This window comes from Marmota flaviventris, chromosome 2 (genome assembly GCF_047511675.1).
Source record: "Marmota flaviventris isolate mMarFla1 chromosome 2, mMarFla1.hap1, whole genome shotgun sequence".
Classification (NCBI taxonomy): domain Eukaryota; kingdom Metazoa; phylum Chordata; class Mammalia; order Rodentia; family Sciuridae; genus Marmota; species Marmota flaviventris.
In genome coordinates, this window is record NC_092499.1 from 182,164,009 (window position 1) to 182,181,018 (window position 17,010).

At 48.6% G+C, this 17,010-nt stretch overlaps 1 protein-coding gene across 1 annotated transcript in view; it reads right to left on the minus strand.

Annotated features, from left to right (window-relative positions):
- Positions 1-2,373: 2,373 nt before the first annotated feature.
- Mtcl2 (microtubule crosslinking factor 2) overlaps positions 2,374-17,010 on the minus strand; it is a 69,903-nt gene continuing 55,266 nt past the window's right edge. Inside the window, exons 14-15 of the mRNA XM_027945369.2 lie at positions 15,571-16,921; positions 2,374-10,490 (exon numbers count right to left, since the gene is read on the minus strand). Of these exons, the coding sequence (XP_027801170.2) occupies positions 10,338-10,490; positions 15,571-16,921 (1,504 nt within the window). The 3' untranslated portion in view covers positions 2,374-10,337. The remainder of the gene's footprint in view (positions 10,491-15,570; positions 16,922-17,010) is intronic.

Below are 17,010 nucleotides of genomic sequence, written 5' to 3' on the forward strand. Positions count from 1 at the left end.
CCTCTTCTTTCATCATTCCCCATTCCATAGACACCAAGCTTGTTTAATTTCTCTAGTTCTTCTCTGCTTTCTTTTCTTTCTTTCTTTTATTTTATTTGGCCGGGGGGTAGTACTGGGGATTGAACTCAGTGGCACTCAGCCACTGAGCCACATCCCCAGTGTTATTTTGTATTTTATTTAGAGACTCACTAAGTTGCTTAGTGCCTCGAAGTTGCTGAGGCTGGCTTTGAACTCAGCCTCAGCCTCCCAAGCTGCTGGGATTACAGGTGTGTGCCACCACTCCTGGCACTGCTCTGCTTTCTTTTGCAGGACTGGGGATTGAAGTTGGGGCCTCATACTGATGAACCCAACCTAATTCCATCTTAAGGTTGGGAGTCATCTCATCTTGTCACAAAGTTATGAAAAGCTCATTTCTGTTTTACCATAAAATACTAAGATTTCTATTTGACCATAAAATACTAAGATTTCTATTTGGCCTGACAACCTGATGTTTAAACTTGTTTGAAATTCCTGTGTGTACTCTGAACTCACTCATGCCTGGCTCTCCTTGACCAGATAACAACCCTCCTAAAACCTCAGCAGCACCTCATAAATTCTAATGTTGGAATCTCAATGTACTCCCTACCTTGAAATGTTAAGCTACGTAGATCATTAACCTGCTATCTGCCTTTGTATTTTGCTTGCCAGATCCTGTTAACTGTAAGTTCCCAAGACACCCCCCTTTGTAACTCTTTGTGCTATAAAACCTTTTACCGGGGCTGAGGATGTGGCTCAAGCAGTAGCACGCCCGCCTGGCATACATGCAGCCCGGGTTCGATCCTCAGCACCACATACAAACAAAGATGTTATGTCCGCTGAAAACTAAAAAAAATAAATAAATAAATAGAAAACAAAAATAAAAAAATAAAACCTTTTACCTGGAGATCTGGGGGTTGATCTCTAGCCCGTCTTTGGGAGAGACAGTCGCTGGCCAGCTTTTGTGAACACAATCCAAGCTTGCTTTAATTTGATTTAAAATTGGAGTCAGTGGTCTTTTGTTTGCATTGTAGTTCAACAATACATGCTTGGCAAAGTACTACTGAGCTACATTCTTAGCACTTTTAAATTTTTAGCTTGAGATAAGGTCTTGCAAATTTGCTCAGGCTGGCTCAAACATGTGATCCTTTGCCTCAGTCTCTTGAGTAGTTGTCTGCTCTTTATACTGGGCTTTCATACACGCTGTTCCTCCCTCTGTACCATCTCCCCTTAGTCTTTTGCTTGTATTGTAGTCCAACACCATCCCCTTCATCTGGTCAGCATCTCAACCTTAGTGTCAGTTCAGATTTCCCTTCCTTTGTGAAGACTTTCCTGGTTCCCCTGGGCTCCCCAACCCCTTGACATTAGATATCGTGTTTTCTAGACCCATCTATTGTGTCCTCAGTACCTGGTACAGGCCTGGCTGTTATTAACCCCTTATAAAAGAAGAGATCTCTCAAATATTATGTGATATTCAGCTTCCAAGATGGCCTCAGTGATTCACTTCCTGGTGTTTATGCCCTTGTACTGTCCCTTCCCACACTGAAATGATATGGTTTGTATAGCCCCTGCGGCTCTCAACAATATTGTAGAAGCTGGGCATAGTGCCACATACCTATAGTCCCAAACATCCTGTTTCAAGATAAACTGAAAAGGGTTGGGGATGTAGCTGAGTGAAGCTAGTTGCCATGTTGTGACTATACACCAGCAGGTCTATGGAGAGGTCTGCCTGTTGAGGACCTGAGGCCTCTTGCCCATAGCCAGCACTGACTTGTCAGGTATGTGAATTAGCCACCTTTCAAATCGCCCTTGTAGCCCTTGTCAGGCATTCAGACAACTGCAGCCAGGGTTGGATGGTGTGAATCGTGGTACAGTGTTTGTTAGCATGTGTGAGGTTCCATCGCCAGCATCAAAATAAATAAAGTGTGAATAACTGCAGCCTAATTGACATCTGACTGCAGCCTCCAGAGACCCTGAAGCAGGACAACCCAGCTCCCAAATTCTTGACCTACAGCATCTGTGAGAGGTAAAAGATGTTTAGAGATAATTAATTTCAGGACAATGTCTTAATTGTCCTTTTTTTTTTTTTTAACCATAATAAATTCTTTTAAGTCTTTTGCAGAAAAGCTTAATCCTGTTTTTCTTCTTGAATGCTCTGCATTTCTTACTGGTCATAACGCACCTCCTGGGAGACACTGAATCAGCCATGTAAGCAGCTTGAACTCCTGGTGGTCCCTCCCAAGTGACACTACCAGCTAGTATTCCCGTCTTCCCAGGCAAATGCAGGTGGGGTGGAGTCAAGTTTCAAACCTGCTGCCCCACCCCCACCCTGCGAGAGAAATCAGAGAGGAAGCCAAGTCATAGCAACTATTCATATGACATACTTTATTTCCAATCTACAACCATTAAAAACGTTTTGTAAGTTTACACTGTACAATTATTCTCATGTCTGAAATAAGACACAGGGGGGGCAGGGAGAGCTGGTGGATTGGACTGCAGTTGTCCTAGCACCCAATCCATCCTGGGAAGGAGCCTTTTGAAGACAAAAGAGAGGAGGAGAGAGCAGTGGAAAGGACAGGTGGACAGTTGGCCCAAGGATGCCCTTGGTCCCTTCCCTCCCCGGGGGCCTTTCCCTGGGGGTCTCCCAGGACCCACAGCTGCAGGACCCTCACCAGGCTGAGTAGGAAGGGGGCTTCACAGTATTGGCAGGAGCTGGGGAGGGACCAGGATAAAGAGGAAGGACAGCTTCTGGCTCTCTTCCCCAGGTGTCGGGGATTTGGAGCTTTTTTGGCACTATCTATAATAAGGTCTTCCTAGGGTTGGGAGGAAGAGGAGGAGCTGGAGACTTAGGATTTTTTTCTTGTAGAGTTAGGATTCTTTCCACCTGGAGAGAGACCATCTGGCCTATGATGAGGTTCCCAAGGGACAAACTAACAGGGTCCTTTGCCTCTTGTCTCTCCAGGACTCCCACCCTTGCCTGCTGCCACTGCCCAGACAGCCTTTTGTAAAACCCAGACAAATGGGAGAGGGTGAGCAGGGCTGGCACTGAGCCAGGGACAGGAAAGGGAAAACTGCATGTCCTCCCCAGCCCACCAGCTTCCTGGAAGCAGATACACCAATGGTTGTTTTTATTGTTGTAGTTTTACGGGGGGCAGGGGCCCCCGTTCTTTGCCAGCTCCAGTCCATTCCAGCCTGCACTCACTGCTAGCCTGGGCCAGCAGTTGGCCAGCTTGTGCATGTGGGAATGACCTGGAAAACTCTTTCAAATCCCAACTTGCTGTTACCTGCCTGGGAAGTTCTAATTCAGTATGCCCCCCCCCCGGGGGGGGGCAAAATTTGCACTTCTGCAAAGTTCCCTGGTGATGCTCCTGCTACTGGGACACAATTTGAGAGCTAGTGGTCTGGAATGGTGCCCCAGTCACCTTATCCTTGGCCTTGGCAACCTGGTACCTCCAGGCAGGGCCATGGCAGGCAAGGTCCAGCCGTAGTAGAGGCACCAAAGGGTCTGGAAAGATACTGGGAATGGACTTTTGGTGAGCCCCCCTGTGCAGAGAAGTAAACTAAGGCACAGAGATCAGGGGCGGAGCTTTGGAGGGTGCTCTGGGGCCCATAGGGTCATCCTAATGCTCATCAGAAGACCGTTTAAGATTGAGAAGGTCAGAGAAATTAAGAAATCAGCCCAGGTTTAGGCTAGGTTTCCAGACGGCTAGCTGAGATCCTTCTTCATGGGAGTGGTTTAGGTGGCTTCAGAATGGAGTGTTAACAAGGCAGCCAGGTTCAGACTGCCTCACCCTTTCAGGAGAGTTAGAGGAAACCAAAGTTCCTTCCCTATGGGTCTGGAGTCCAGAGAGCTGGTGAAGGGCAGGGAGTGCAGGGAGCAGGGCCAGTGGGATAGCCAAGGGGGAGAGAAGGGTCTCAGGATGGGGAGGAAGGAGTGGGCAGGGCAGGTGGTGGAGAAGCCTTGAAGAGGGACTCAGGCCTGGCATTATGTCCTCGGTCGCCTTTGGATCTTGGGTCTATGGATTCTGCACATTGGGAGTGTAATCTATAGGTTCTTCCAGGGTAAACTATTCTGGAGGTGACGATACGCAGGGTTAGAAAAAAATGGTTAGACAGACAGATGTACAGAGAGAGGGAAAGAAGAACCCGAGTCAGACTGAATCTGTCTTACAACCAGGGCCATCCAGGAGGGGGATCCAAGTCCACATCCACCATAGCCCCCCAGTGGAAAGTGCCGGGAGGCTGCAGAGAGAGAGAGAAGATAGTGTGGCTCAAGGGGGAGACTGGGGGTTATCCTTCTGGACTTTGGGGTTGCTGAGGTGGGGTGAACCCAATGGGAAGGGCTGGCAGGGCTGGTGCTGCCTGATACATGAGGGCAAGGGGACCCTCTGGGGTGAGGAAACAAAACAAGCATGGAATGCAGGACACCAGATCTGAGAGCAAATATTGAAGTTGGGAGATGACAGGGGCACTCCCCTGATAGGAGGGCAGGGAGGCTTCATTGAGGTTGTAAGAAATCTGTAGGAGGAACAGTGCTGGGGCGGGGATGTCCCGGGAGGGCTGAGAGCTGGTACGGCAGTAAACCTGGGGCCCAGAGGAGGAAAACCTGGCCATGGGCCAAAGACTCTCCATCTGCTGGAAGGAATCAGCTTGGGGGGGAGTGGGGGGAGGCGGGCAGGCAGGGGTCTTTGGAAGATGAGAAATGAGAGGATGAGTGAGAGGATGGAAGCAAGTACACCAAGCCCAGAGAAAGGGGCTCAGCCAAGATCATGAAAGGCAGAGAGGTGCCTCATCAGGGGTACAGGGCCTGCTGGCAGTCAGCCCAGGACCTGGTTTTGGCTCTGCCTCTGGTTTGCTGTGAGGCCCGGGGTGAGCTACTCCCTTCTCTGGGCCTGATTTCCTCACCTAAAAATCAAAAAGGCTAAGACAAAGGACTGATGTGGTAGGATTCCACCTCCATGAGGTTCTGAGAGTAGGCTGACCCAAGGAGGAAGAAAGGAGACTAGAGGATGCCAGGGGCTGGGGGCAGCAGGGAGGATGGGGAACTAGTGTTTAGAGGATACAGAGTTATAGTTTGGGATGATGAAAAAGTTCTGAAATGGCTGGGAGTGAGGATTACACAACACTGTGTGCATACTAAAAGCCACTAAAAATAAAGTGAAAGTAGCCAATTACAATATGTATATTTTGCCACAATTAAAAAAATAAGTGAGGAGGTTGGTACAGATTCACATGTAGTCTCCTTTTTATTTATTAAAACCAACAAACAGATGAGGCAGTGTCATCCCCAGCACCAGGGCACTGAGGGGCTGACCTGGGAACAATGAGTGTGGTCAAACCATTTACATTAGTATAGAACCTCGCACTTTTCCAGGTAGACCTGCAGGCACAGTGTTGTATTTGGTCCTCACGACAGCCACAAGAGGTAGGCCATTATCCCCACTTTATAGCTGGGGAAACTGAGGCATAGGCTAGCCACATGATTGAGCCAAGGTCATTCAAGTTGGTGGCAGTTTTTTTTTTGTTTTTTTTTTTTAACAATAGTCTCCTGGAAAACATCCTTGCATCTCAGCTTAACTTGTAAAAACACTAAGTGGCTCCAGGCCTTTGAAGAGAGGACATATATATATTAAATTAGTAGCAGAAGAATTGCTTGCTTGCCATGATTGCATGATGAAAGTTATAAAATCATATGATTTTTTTTTTTCCTTTTTGCTATGGCTGTGAAGAAACACAAGAGTAACATTTATGGGAATTAAATCAGGCAGATATGAAGAATACATTATCTTGCCTTTTGATTTTCTATTTTTTGCTGTCTCATTAAATGTGTATGATTAAGGGGCTGGGGTTGTGGCTCAGTGGTAGAGCACTTGCCAAGCATGTGTGCTGGGTTCGATCCTCAGCACCACTTATAAATAAATAAAGTTCTATCAACAAGTTAAAAAATTATTAAAAAATGTATAAGATTGTTCATTGTTTCTGAATTTTTTGGAAATCTTCAGGGTAATTAGACCAAAGCAGAGTTTGGTGAAGGACCAGGTTCTGTAAGGCCCAGCTTGGCGCTCAGTACTCTTTTTAAGAATACAGTGTTGCAGGCTGGACATGGTGGTGCTTGCCTGTCATCCCAGCAGCTCAGGATGCTGAGGCAGGAGGATCACAAGTTTGGGGCCAGGCTTAGAAACTTAGCAAGATGCTGCCTCAAAATTTAATAAATAAATAAATAAATAAAAAAGAGCTGGGGAGGTGGCTAGGTGGTGGAGGGCCCTTAGGTTCACTCCCCATTACTGCAAAAATAAAATAAAATAATATAACATTGTAATTACTGATGAAAAGAATGATGGCCTAATGGTCAGGCTGTGAACACAAATGCTGTGGCCAGGAGTGCTTGGGATCCCCTGGGGAATGGCTAAGCATGCAGATTCTTGTCTCAGAAGGCTGAAGTGGAGTTCAGGAATTTGCATCTTGCACAGGCCCTCAAAGGATTCCAATGCAGGGGTCCTCAGAACACCCTCTGGAACACATGTCCAGTGATGGGGTGGGTAGACTTGTTGGTGGCATTTTGGTGAACATGCATGGCATGTTCTGGGTGTCCTAAACCTTGCCAGTGCTCCCAGTGACACAGTGGGTTTGCATAGCAATCGGGACAGAGTAGGGCTAGGGGATCCACTAGACCAAAGTTCTTGTCTAAACTTGCTGGCTTCCCAGGTGGGTGCTCTGGGATGCGGCCTGTACCTGTTTCTGTCCTCCGGAAAGTTGTCTTTGAGAGACCTAAAGGAGATGGGGAAGAGGAAAGTGATCTCCAAATAGTAAAGTGCTCATGGTGGGATGTATAGGGGATTGTTGTCATTATTAGCGAAGAGGTAGAGGGACTTGGTGGCTGATAAGGCTGGAGCAGGGAGACACCCTAGATGGGCAGGGAGAGGGAGGAAGAGCGTTGACATTATCCGGGCAAAAGAGGCTGGGTGATAAATCCATGAAAAGTACCTGAGAGCAGGTATGATGGCTCCTTACCAGCATCAGGGTGTAAGAGGATCAAGTCTATGGGCCCTCAGCTTTGTCACCTGGAGGCCAGAAAATAGAAGAGCATTCCTTTGGGGGTCAAGCGATAGGGCTCTTTTTTTTGTGGTCATAGACAGCAAGACCTCTTGGAGGCCAGCTTTTGGTGAGGAAAGACTGGGAGAAAGGGTTGGTAGGACTGGGAACTGAATTTTGATGACTTGTGCGTGATCCAGGCCTTAGAGCCAATGCACCAAAGTGGTTTGATTTATTTTCATTTCATGTACAGTCACCGCTGCCTCCAGGACAGTCTAATTTGGCTCTGGGAAGAGGTCAGACACAGGAAATGTAAAGTCACCCAGTTTTGGGTCAGTCATGGAGTTGGTCCCACACCTCCCCCAACCAACTGATGTCAACCCATGCACCCACATCAGGCAGTCTGTAGGAGATTAGGACCCCAGGGTTCCTTGGGACTTTGGTTGAAAAAAGAGGAAATGGGGCAAAGGAGGAAGAAAGCTAAGGGAGGAGGAAAAGGAAAAAGCAGGTAGGAGTAAAGGGTAGATGGGAACAGGAAGGGGAAGAAAGGGAAGAAGGGCAGCATTCCTTCCTGGCACCCCAATCCTCCAGGGGAGCCCCCACTTGTGGGTCAGGCAGTTTTCTGCTTTGGGAATGTTACCAAGACATAAAAAAGGCATTTGAAGAAACAAACTTAGAAATTACATTCCAAAAGAGTAGAGAGTTTTTACAAACCAACCCTCCCACCCCCAAAAAGAAAACAACCAGTTACCAAGTAAAATGCTAAAAATGAAACCAAACCAGTATTTACACATAACACTTTAACCCCACCAAGCCCCATGTCCAGAGGCTTCTGAGGAACAGTGACGAGTGGCCTTGCACAGTGGCATGCAAGGAGTGGAAACTGGGACTTCACTGAAAACCAAGACCTGGAGCCTCCAACACCCGCTGGGGGCTGGGGGGGGCTAGATGCCCAGACAACGAAGATGGCACGACAATCTCAGATGAGGACGATGGTAAGGCTGAGCGGCCCGTGGGCCCTGGGGTGAATTCAGGTCTCATGGGGATTTTTCCCCAAGGCTGAGAGCGCAGCCTCCCTGGCCCTCTTCAGCTCGGGAGGTGGCAAAAGGCCTCTGGTGGCTTGTGGCCTGGTGTGAATCCTCTCACTGCAGATAACCTTAGAGGGGCCTCCTGACCTCTTGAGTGGGAGGGTTGGCATCTCAGGGGGGAAAAGCCCACGGCTCCATGGCCTGCCAGCTATGCCCACACAAGTCACTGGGGCACAAGGAAGCAGCTGGAAGGACAGGCGTGCCCCTGATGTGCTGCCAATAGGGAATGGGTGAAGAACTAAGTGGTCCAGATGACCCTGAAAGGGTAGGCTGGGAACCAGCAGGAGGGAGTACAGAGGCATCTGCTGAGTCCAGGGTCGGGGGAAAACTTGCAAGGCTGTTGGCTTTTCTGATGGGGAATTGTGTAGACAAGCCAATCCATCCTGTGATGTAACTCTGGGTCCCCAGTCAGTGACAGTGGGGCTGCACATCTGTGTGTGTAGGGGGTGGGCATGTGCACAACCAAAATGGGTTCACTGGCACCAAGGGAGAGGCCACATGAGACCTTCCTCACGGTACTGCAATGAGCTACGTTCAGTCCATCTGACAGCGCGGGCAGCTGCCATGGGCATGGGAAAGGGCAGGCGGTGGATCCAAGGCTGGGAGAAGAGCCGTGAGAGGCCATAAGGCTGAGGAGACAGGCTGGTGAAAAGGCTGGCAGGTTGGTGAGAACTGAGGCAGGCGGGCAGACACTCTCAGATCCATGTGCAAAACGGCAGTAAACAACATTCTTGAAGTCCATCCTGTTTTCCTGCGAGTTCTCACTTAGGGAACTTGGAGGGATTTCTGTGCTCTTAATAGAGCTGTCGTAATCCATGTTTGACTCATTACAGAAGGTTTCAGAGACGGGAGGGAAAGGGAGAATGCCGGGGTAGTGGTGACAACAGTCTGGCCCACCACCCCATCCAGAGCATTTACAGACTGACCTCTGGGGGCTGGGCAAGGACCAGGTGCTGGAAAGTAGTGCTCTGGGCTAAAGGGTCAGCGGTGTTGGGGGAGCAAGCTACAGGGCACCAGGTCTGGTGAGGGGCCCTCCTAAACTGACCAGGAGACCAGAGCGTGGCTGCTGAGCCATCTGGTCCACACTGGGGACCCCATGCCTATCCATGGTGTTACAAGTCCCACATTGTCCCAGTGGCAAGAACACGTGTCGATCTCCAATAAATTACCTTAAGGACTTTGGGGTCAATTAAATTATTAAAATAAAGTAAACCACCTTAAATATTTATAGTACGAAAAATTCAAATAAACAATCTAGGCAAGAAATGTGTTTCTGGGCTCCAGTCTACTGTGAATTCTCCTTGGCCTGATGTGACCAATTGGGAGTCTCCTGCTGGGAGTCTCTTTGCCCTCCACCAGCTGCAGGATGTAAACACAGAGGAGGTGTAGTCTCCTCCAGGGTGCTGGGGAAAGAGGCCCCAGGTCAAGGCATGGGCATGTAGGCATTTTTTTTTTTTTTTTATGCACCAGTTCTTAAGACTGACTCTACCTATTTCTGTCTTCACGGAGTCTCCCAAAAGGTTCCCCCCGCCCCCATCACTTTGACAAGGGAGGAAATTCCAATGGCTCCCTGACTTGAGCCCTACTCATTCCCACTGTCTCCCAGTTCTTACTGCTCCAGGTATGAGCAAGGAGATCCAAGGCTCCAGGACTCTGAGCATATTCTTGGCCCTGGTTACGGCCCTATCATACCCCCTAGAATCCCAGCAATCCAGAGCAGCAGGGCCAGGAGGAGGGGATGGTGGCTAGCCCAGCTCTGCCAGAAACCCAAGGTGGGCCCTAGAGCAGAGCTCATTTTCTCGGTGGTATCTCCTCCCCGTGAAGGGTTACGTGGTCAACAGGGAACATCTCTGTGAGTCCCCTTCCATGAAGCATGACCAGAGGTGCATCTCTTCCTGGGCTCTTCTGAGAAGTGGGTATGGGTGGATCCAGGCAAGGGTCTCCTTTAGGACTCAGGGGTTGGTCCCAATGGAGCTCTCTGCGGATGCTTCTAAGGCCCAGTTTTGGTCTATCTCCCACTCAGTGCCTTCCCTTGGGAGTCAGAGATCACCACCCACTGGTCAGCAGGAGACCCGCTTTACCTTGATGTGAAAGCTCTTCTCTGGCAGTGGTATAGCTGCTGTCCCTCCAGGGTATGGCCCCTTGCCTCCTCTCCACCTCCCAGGAACTGGGCTGGTCGAGGAAGGGAGCCGGGCTGCTCTGTCACTCACTGGCAGGGGCCACCCTTTCCTCCATGCCCCAGCCAGACTCAGAGGGATGCAGCCTGCACTTGGAAGGAGAGTGGCGGATAGCAGAGCGGGACGGCCTGGCAAAGCAGGAGGCAAGAGACTGGGCACTGCAGTCACAGACAGCGTCCTAAGAGGAGGGAAAGAAGAGGTCAGGAGTCAGGAAGTATGGACAGCTACCACTGGGTGACCAGCCAGGCATGGAATTGGACTCAGCCATGCCCACAGACCAGTTCCCAGGGGCTGCATCCCCTCTCTGGAGCCATTTTTCCGTTTTCCTCCCTTTTGGACAGTAATGGATATTCATTCTAATGTGGTCCAGAAGACACAGAGAAAAAAGTGAATGTTGTCAAAGTCCTGCAACGTCAAAAATAAATTCTCAACATACTGCATATACATATTGACTTCATCACCTACATCCTATTTTGCAATTGCAAAACATGAACATTTTTTTTGCCACTATGTATGTCCTAGATCTCTTTTAATAGCTGTATACTATTCTGTATTTTTTTTTTTTTTTTTTTGGTGCTGGGGATTGAACCCAGGGCCTTTGCATGAGAGGCAAGCACTCTTCCAACTGAGCTATATCCCTAGCCCCAGCTGTACACTATTCTGCTAAATAGAAATAATTTTTTAAAAATGTTTTAGTTGCCAATGGACCTTTATTTATTTACTTACATACAGTGTGAGAATCGAACCCAGTGCCTCACAGAGGCCAGGCAAGTTCTCTATCACTGAGCTTTAATCCAGCCCTGAATAGAAATAATTTATATATTCAATTCACTTTTTTCTTTGGTGATGCTGGGGGTTGAACCCAGGGCTTTGGGCATTCTAGGCAAATGAACAAGTTCCCCAGCCCTAATTTTTTTTGGGGATGGGGTGGGCGTAGATAACAGGGATTAAACTCAGGGGCACTCCATCACTGATCCACATCCCCAGCCTTTTTTTGACTTTTTTTTTTTTTTGGTGCTGGGGATTGAACCCAGGGCTTTGTGCATGCAAGGCAAGCACTCTACCAACTGAGCTACTTCCCCAGCCACCTCCTTGTGCTCTATTTTTGTAATTTATTTAGAGGCGGAATCTCACTGAGTTGCTTAGTGCATCACCATTGCTGAGGCTGGCTTTGAACTCATGATCCTCCAGTCTCAGCCTCCCAAGCTATCGCTCCTGGCTTCCCTAGCCCTTTTTATTTTGAGATAGGGTCTCACTAAGTTGTTGAGGTTGTGTTCGAACTTGTTATCCTCTTGCTTCAACCTCCCAAGTCGCTGGGCTTACAGGCATGCACACCATGCCTGGCCCCAATTTACTTTTGATGTTTGTTTGGGTAGTTTCTGATTTTTTATTATTATCAACACACAGAAAAATGCACCTGTAGAACAAGATTGCTTGGCTCAAATCCCAGTTATCACTTACTGTATGGCCTTGGGCAATTACCTCTCAGAGGCTTGATTTCCCCCATAAGATGAGACACATGATACCTTTTTCAAAGTTGTAAGGGTCAAATCAGATATGATATGTAAAAGCCCTAGGCAAAGGACCTATTAGACATTTAACACGGGTCAACAATTTTTATTAATAATGCAACACATTTATTTTTATTTTTTTTCCTGAGGTGCTGGGAAGGGAACCCAGGGCCTTGTGTGTGCCAGCACTTTACCACTGAGCCACAACCCCAGCCTGCAACGTAGTCTTTTATGCAAGCTTCATCTTCCACCTCTGTGATTATTTCCACAGACTACATTCCTAACAAGAGAACTACTGGGTCAACAGGTCACCGGCACATTAACATACTGAAAAATATGTATATCAACTTTAAAATCAACATTTAAAAGCCAGTTAGCTGTGTACTGTTGTTTCTTGGTGTGGTGCTGGTTTTATGGATGTGATAATTAATTTTATTTGTCAATGTGACTCAGCCACAGGCTGCCCAGACATTAGGTTTGAACATTATTCTAGGGATTTCTGTGAGGGTGTTTTTGGATGAGATTAATTGGCAGAATGAGTAGAGCAGATCCCCCTCCCTAACGTGGGTAGGCTTCATCCAATCAAGTAAAGGTTCGAATAGAACAAAAATGCTGACTCTCCCCCAAGTACGTCAATTCTTCACACCTGACAGCCTTTGGACTGTCACATTAGATTTTCTTCTATTTTCAGACCATGGGCACTTCCTGGGTCATGTGACTGCCAGGCCTCAGTCTGAAATGAAATCATTAACTTAACCAATTCTCAGGCCTTTGTGACTCATCATACAGATCTTGGGACTTGCCAGCCTCTATGACCATGTGGGCCCAATCCTTAAGATAGATATCTGTCAATCTCCCCCACACACTATTGGTTCTGTTTCTCTGGAAAATGTTAATGCAATGGCTGTGTTTGACTATATTCAGACGTATTCTTATGATATGCTCAGCATGAACATTAAAGTTAAAAAATAGAAATAAATTAGTTAAAAATTAAGTTAAAAGTTTAAAAAATATAAATAAATAAGAGATTTTTAAAAATTACAGCCAGTGTAATCCCAGAGGCTCAGGAGGCTGAGACAAGAGAATCACTAGTTCAAAGCCAGCCTCAGCAATTCAGTGAGGCCCTAAGCAACTCAGAGAGACCCTATCTCTAAATAAAATACAAAAAAAAAAGCTGGAGATGTGGCTCAGTGGTTAAGCACCCCTGGGTGCAATCCCTGGTACCAAACAACAAAAACAAGACAGCCAGCTGAGTAGATGTGTGGAGAAGAAATGCACTCCCCCTGCACTACCGAGGCTGTAAAACTGGACAATCTCTCTCTCTCTCTCTCTCCCTCTCTCTCTCTGTCACTCTCTAGTGCTGAGGACTGAACCCAGAGCTTGTGCATGTGAGGCAAGCGCTACCACTGAGCTATACTCCCAGTTCAGCAAAAAACCTTTTTTAAAAAATTTTTTAGTTGTTGATGGACCTTTATTTTCTTCATTTATATATATGCGGTGCTGAGACTTGAACCCAGTGAGTGACTCACACATGTGAGGCAAGCACTCTACCACTGAGCCACAACCACAGCCCCTCCAGACAAACTTTTTTTTTTAATGTTTTAGATGTTGATGAACCTTTATTTTATTCATTTATTTATATGTGGTGCTGAGAATCGAACCCAGTGCCTCACACATGCTAGGCAAGCGCTCTACCACTGAGCCACAACCCCAGCCCCCAGACAAACTTTTTTGAAAGACAATTTGGCAACATTTATCAAATACCTTACACATTTTTATATCCTTTCATGCTATAATCCCATTTCTGCAACTGAAACCTAAGGAAATAATCTGAAATGTAAAAAAAAAAAAAAAATTTTTTTTTTGCACCAAGATATTCACCACAGCACCATTTACATTAGGGAAAAACTAGAAACCACCTAAATATACAATAATAGGGAAGCTGACCTTTTGGGCCAATCCCAGCTATCTCACACAGTGTTCTGTGTCCCTATCTCCTCTGAGCCCAGAGCAGACCCCGTGGACCCCTGGCCACAGCTGACTGGACCTGACCCATGCTGGACCAATCAGAGGTTCTTCCTCCTGGAAATGTGGAATTGGTATAAGAGGCTCGAATCAGTATCTCTTAGGTGCTTGAACTGAAAGATGTGGTATATCAAGAGCTGAAAGAGCTCACATGGTCCTTGTGCAAATACAACAAAAAGAACGAGAAGGAGGAAGAGGACATAGGAGCAAATAAGGCTCAAAATATAGGAGAGGGAGACAGGGAGAAGCTGCTAGCCCTTCAGTCTCTGCTCTTGGGTTCCATGCAGTAAGTACTCCATCATTCTTCAGAGAGGTTTCCTTCTCCTCTGCAATGCTAACTTACATGCCTCCTTTGCTAATAGTCAAGTAATCCCTGACTTATCAAAACTGATATCAGGAGGGGGGCATCCAGAAAAAATTCACAGAGACAATATGAGCACCTAGGTGTGAAGTCTTGCTGGGCTGGTAGGCAGGTTAATGTTTTGTTTTATTTTGTCGCGGCACTGAGAATTAAACCCAGGGGCACTTTACCCCTGAGCTACATCCCTCACCCCTTTTTATTTTTTGAGACAGGGTCTCACTAAGTTGCCCTGACTAGCCTTGAACTTGCAATCCTGTGGCCTCAATTTCCTAAAAATCTGGGATCACAGGATTGTGCCATAGCACCTGGCTCAGGCAAATATGTATATCCTCAGCCCTTTTCAATTTTAATATTGAGACAGAGTCTTGCTAAATTGCTTAGGGCCTCTCTAAGTTGCTGAGGCTGGCCTCAAACTTGCAATTCTCTTGCCTCAGCCTCCCAAGTCACTGGGATTATAGGCATGCCTAGGCAGGCTAATTAATATTTAATAACACTTACAATTGGCTCTCCCGAGCCTAACAAGTCACACAGCATACTAGTGAGGGCAAGAGAGCTGCGGGCACACCCTTTCCCTGGAGGATGCTGGAGGTCTCTGCTGTGTAGTAGTCAAACCCCTGCTTAAGCCACTTACTAGTCTCTTGGCATTCAGACCATGTGGTCTCCAGGTTTGTGTTGTTCCAGGTCTGGGACATTCATCCCCATGTCATACCAGCATAAGAACTATTTGAGACATACGACTATATTTCTTGAATTAAAAAAAAAACAAACGAGCTAGGCACTGTGGTGCAGCTACTTGGGAGGCTAAGGCAGGAAGATCAAAAATTTGAAGCCAGGCTTGGCAACATAGCAAGACCCTGTCTCAAAATAAAAAGTAAAAAGAGGCAAGGATGTAGCTCAGGGGTGCAGCACCCCTGGTTCAAGCTCCAGTATCCAATAATTTAAAGGGTTGGGCATGTAGCTCAGTGGGGGAGTGCTTGCGTAGCACATGTGAGCCTCTGGGTTTAATCCCCAGCACTACCAAATAATAAAAAATAAATAAAAACAAAAATGAATAGAGCTGGGTGCTGGGTGCAAGCCTGTAATCCCAGAGACTCGGGAGGCTGAGGCAGTAGGATCATGAGTTCAAAGCCAGCCTTGGTAACTAGGCAAGGCCCCAAGCAACTTTGGGAGACTGTCTCAAAATAAAATATGAAAAGGTTTGGGGATGTGCTTCAGTAGTATAGGACCCATGGATTCAATTTTCAGTACACACACACACACACACACACACACACACCAAAAAAAAAAAAAAATCCACGTGAGGTTGGACCCTGGAAGCCAATCCCCGCTCCCAAGAAAAAGGGCAAACTCCACCCACCTACCTCATTGGGAAGAACGGAGATGCCATCGCCCTCCCGGGGCACACCGTCCTTCCCCACCTGGGGAAGCAGGGTGGCTCTGGCCTCCTCGCTGCTGCCTGACTTGGTGGCCTTCTTGCTCAGGATCCTGGCCACGCCCTCCTGCTGATGGTAACTGGCCGGGGAGAGGGGCTCGGGCTTCTTGGCGCCTTCCTCTCCCGCAGCCGCGGTGGGGCTCGGGGCGCGGCCACACACGTTGCGGAAGAACTCCTGCACGATGCCGTACTTGGGAGGCTCGGGCTTGGCCCGGGTCTCGGACATGCCCAGCTTCCACACAGATTCCGTACTCCCTGAGTGCTCCACCACACTGAAGAGGCTGGACAGCCCGTCGTTGATGTTCCTCAGCACCGGGCTGTCCCGCGTGGTGGTGGAGCGAGCCCAGGCCGAGCCATTCTGCTTGCCCTGGTGCAGGTTCCAGAGACTGCGGTCCTTGGTGCTGTCCAGCTTGGACACCGAGCGCCTCTGGAGCTTTGGCGAGCCATACTTGGGCGAGCAGCAGGGCCGCTCGATGCGGGAATGGACCTTGTCCAGGGAGGAGGAGATCTGCTTGCTGCGCACGGACACCAGCGACGAGCTGCGGGGTGACCAGCTCTTGCTGTGGAGGCTGCTGCGGGGCGGGTCAGTCTGCAGGCCCACGCTGACCGTGCGGATTGTCTGTGTGCCCACGCTGGCCAGGCCCACCGTCTGGCTGGACGTGCTTTTCACTTTCCTCTCCAGCGAGCCGGAGCGCATGGCCTGTCGCACGCAGTTGGTGATCTCCTTCATGTCATCGCTCATGTTGCCTGACATCTCAAAGTCATGCAGGGCCGCGGGGAAGGCGGGCCCGGCTGCCGAGGCGCTGCCCGCTGAGCCCCCATCCAGGCGCTGGCGAGAGAAGTTGCACAGCCACCGACTGTAGGAGCTCTCGGCCAGCCCGTCGGCCTCAGCTGATTCTTTGGGCTTGGCTGTGGTGAAGAGGAAGCCAGGCTCAATAAGGATTTTGCCCTCCTTGTCATGGACCACAGGGACACCCAGGCGCCGGGCCACTGGGGGACTGTAGTAGACTCGGATGCCCGTCTTGTCTGGAGCGGTGTAGCTGCGCTGCATGTGCCTCCCTGTAGAGTCCTGGCAGCCCAGCGCACCCAGGCGGTTGGAGTCCTGAGGCGTGAGCCCTGCCTTTTCCTTGGTATCTTTCTCTGGATCCACGGTCTCAGTACTCACAAAGGTAAAGGCAGGGTTGTTGGGCAGTTTCTTGCCTCGGGCATCTCCACCAGCAAGGTAGGGGGAACAGTCAAGCAAACTTTCAAACTCAGACATGGAGGAAACAGATTTGGTCCTAGGAAGAACAGAGGAGGAAAAACGGTGTTAGAGGGAAATAACCCAGACTGCGCACACCCTGGCCTACTTCCCTGGTGGGTGGGAACT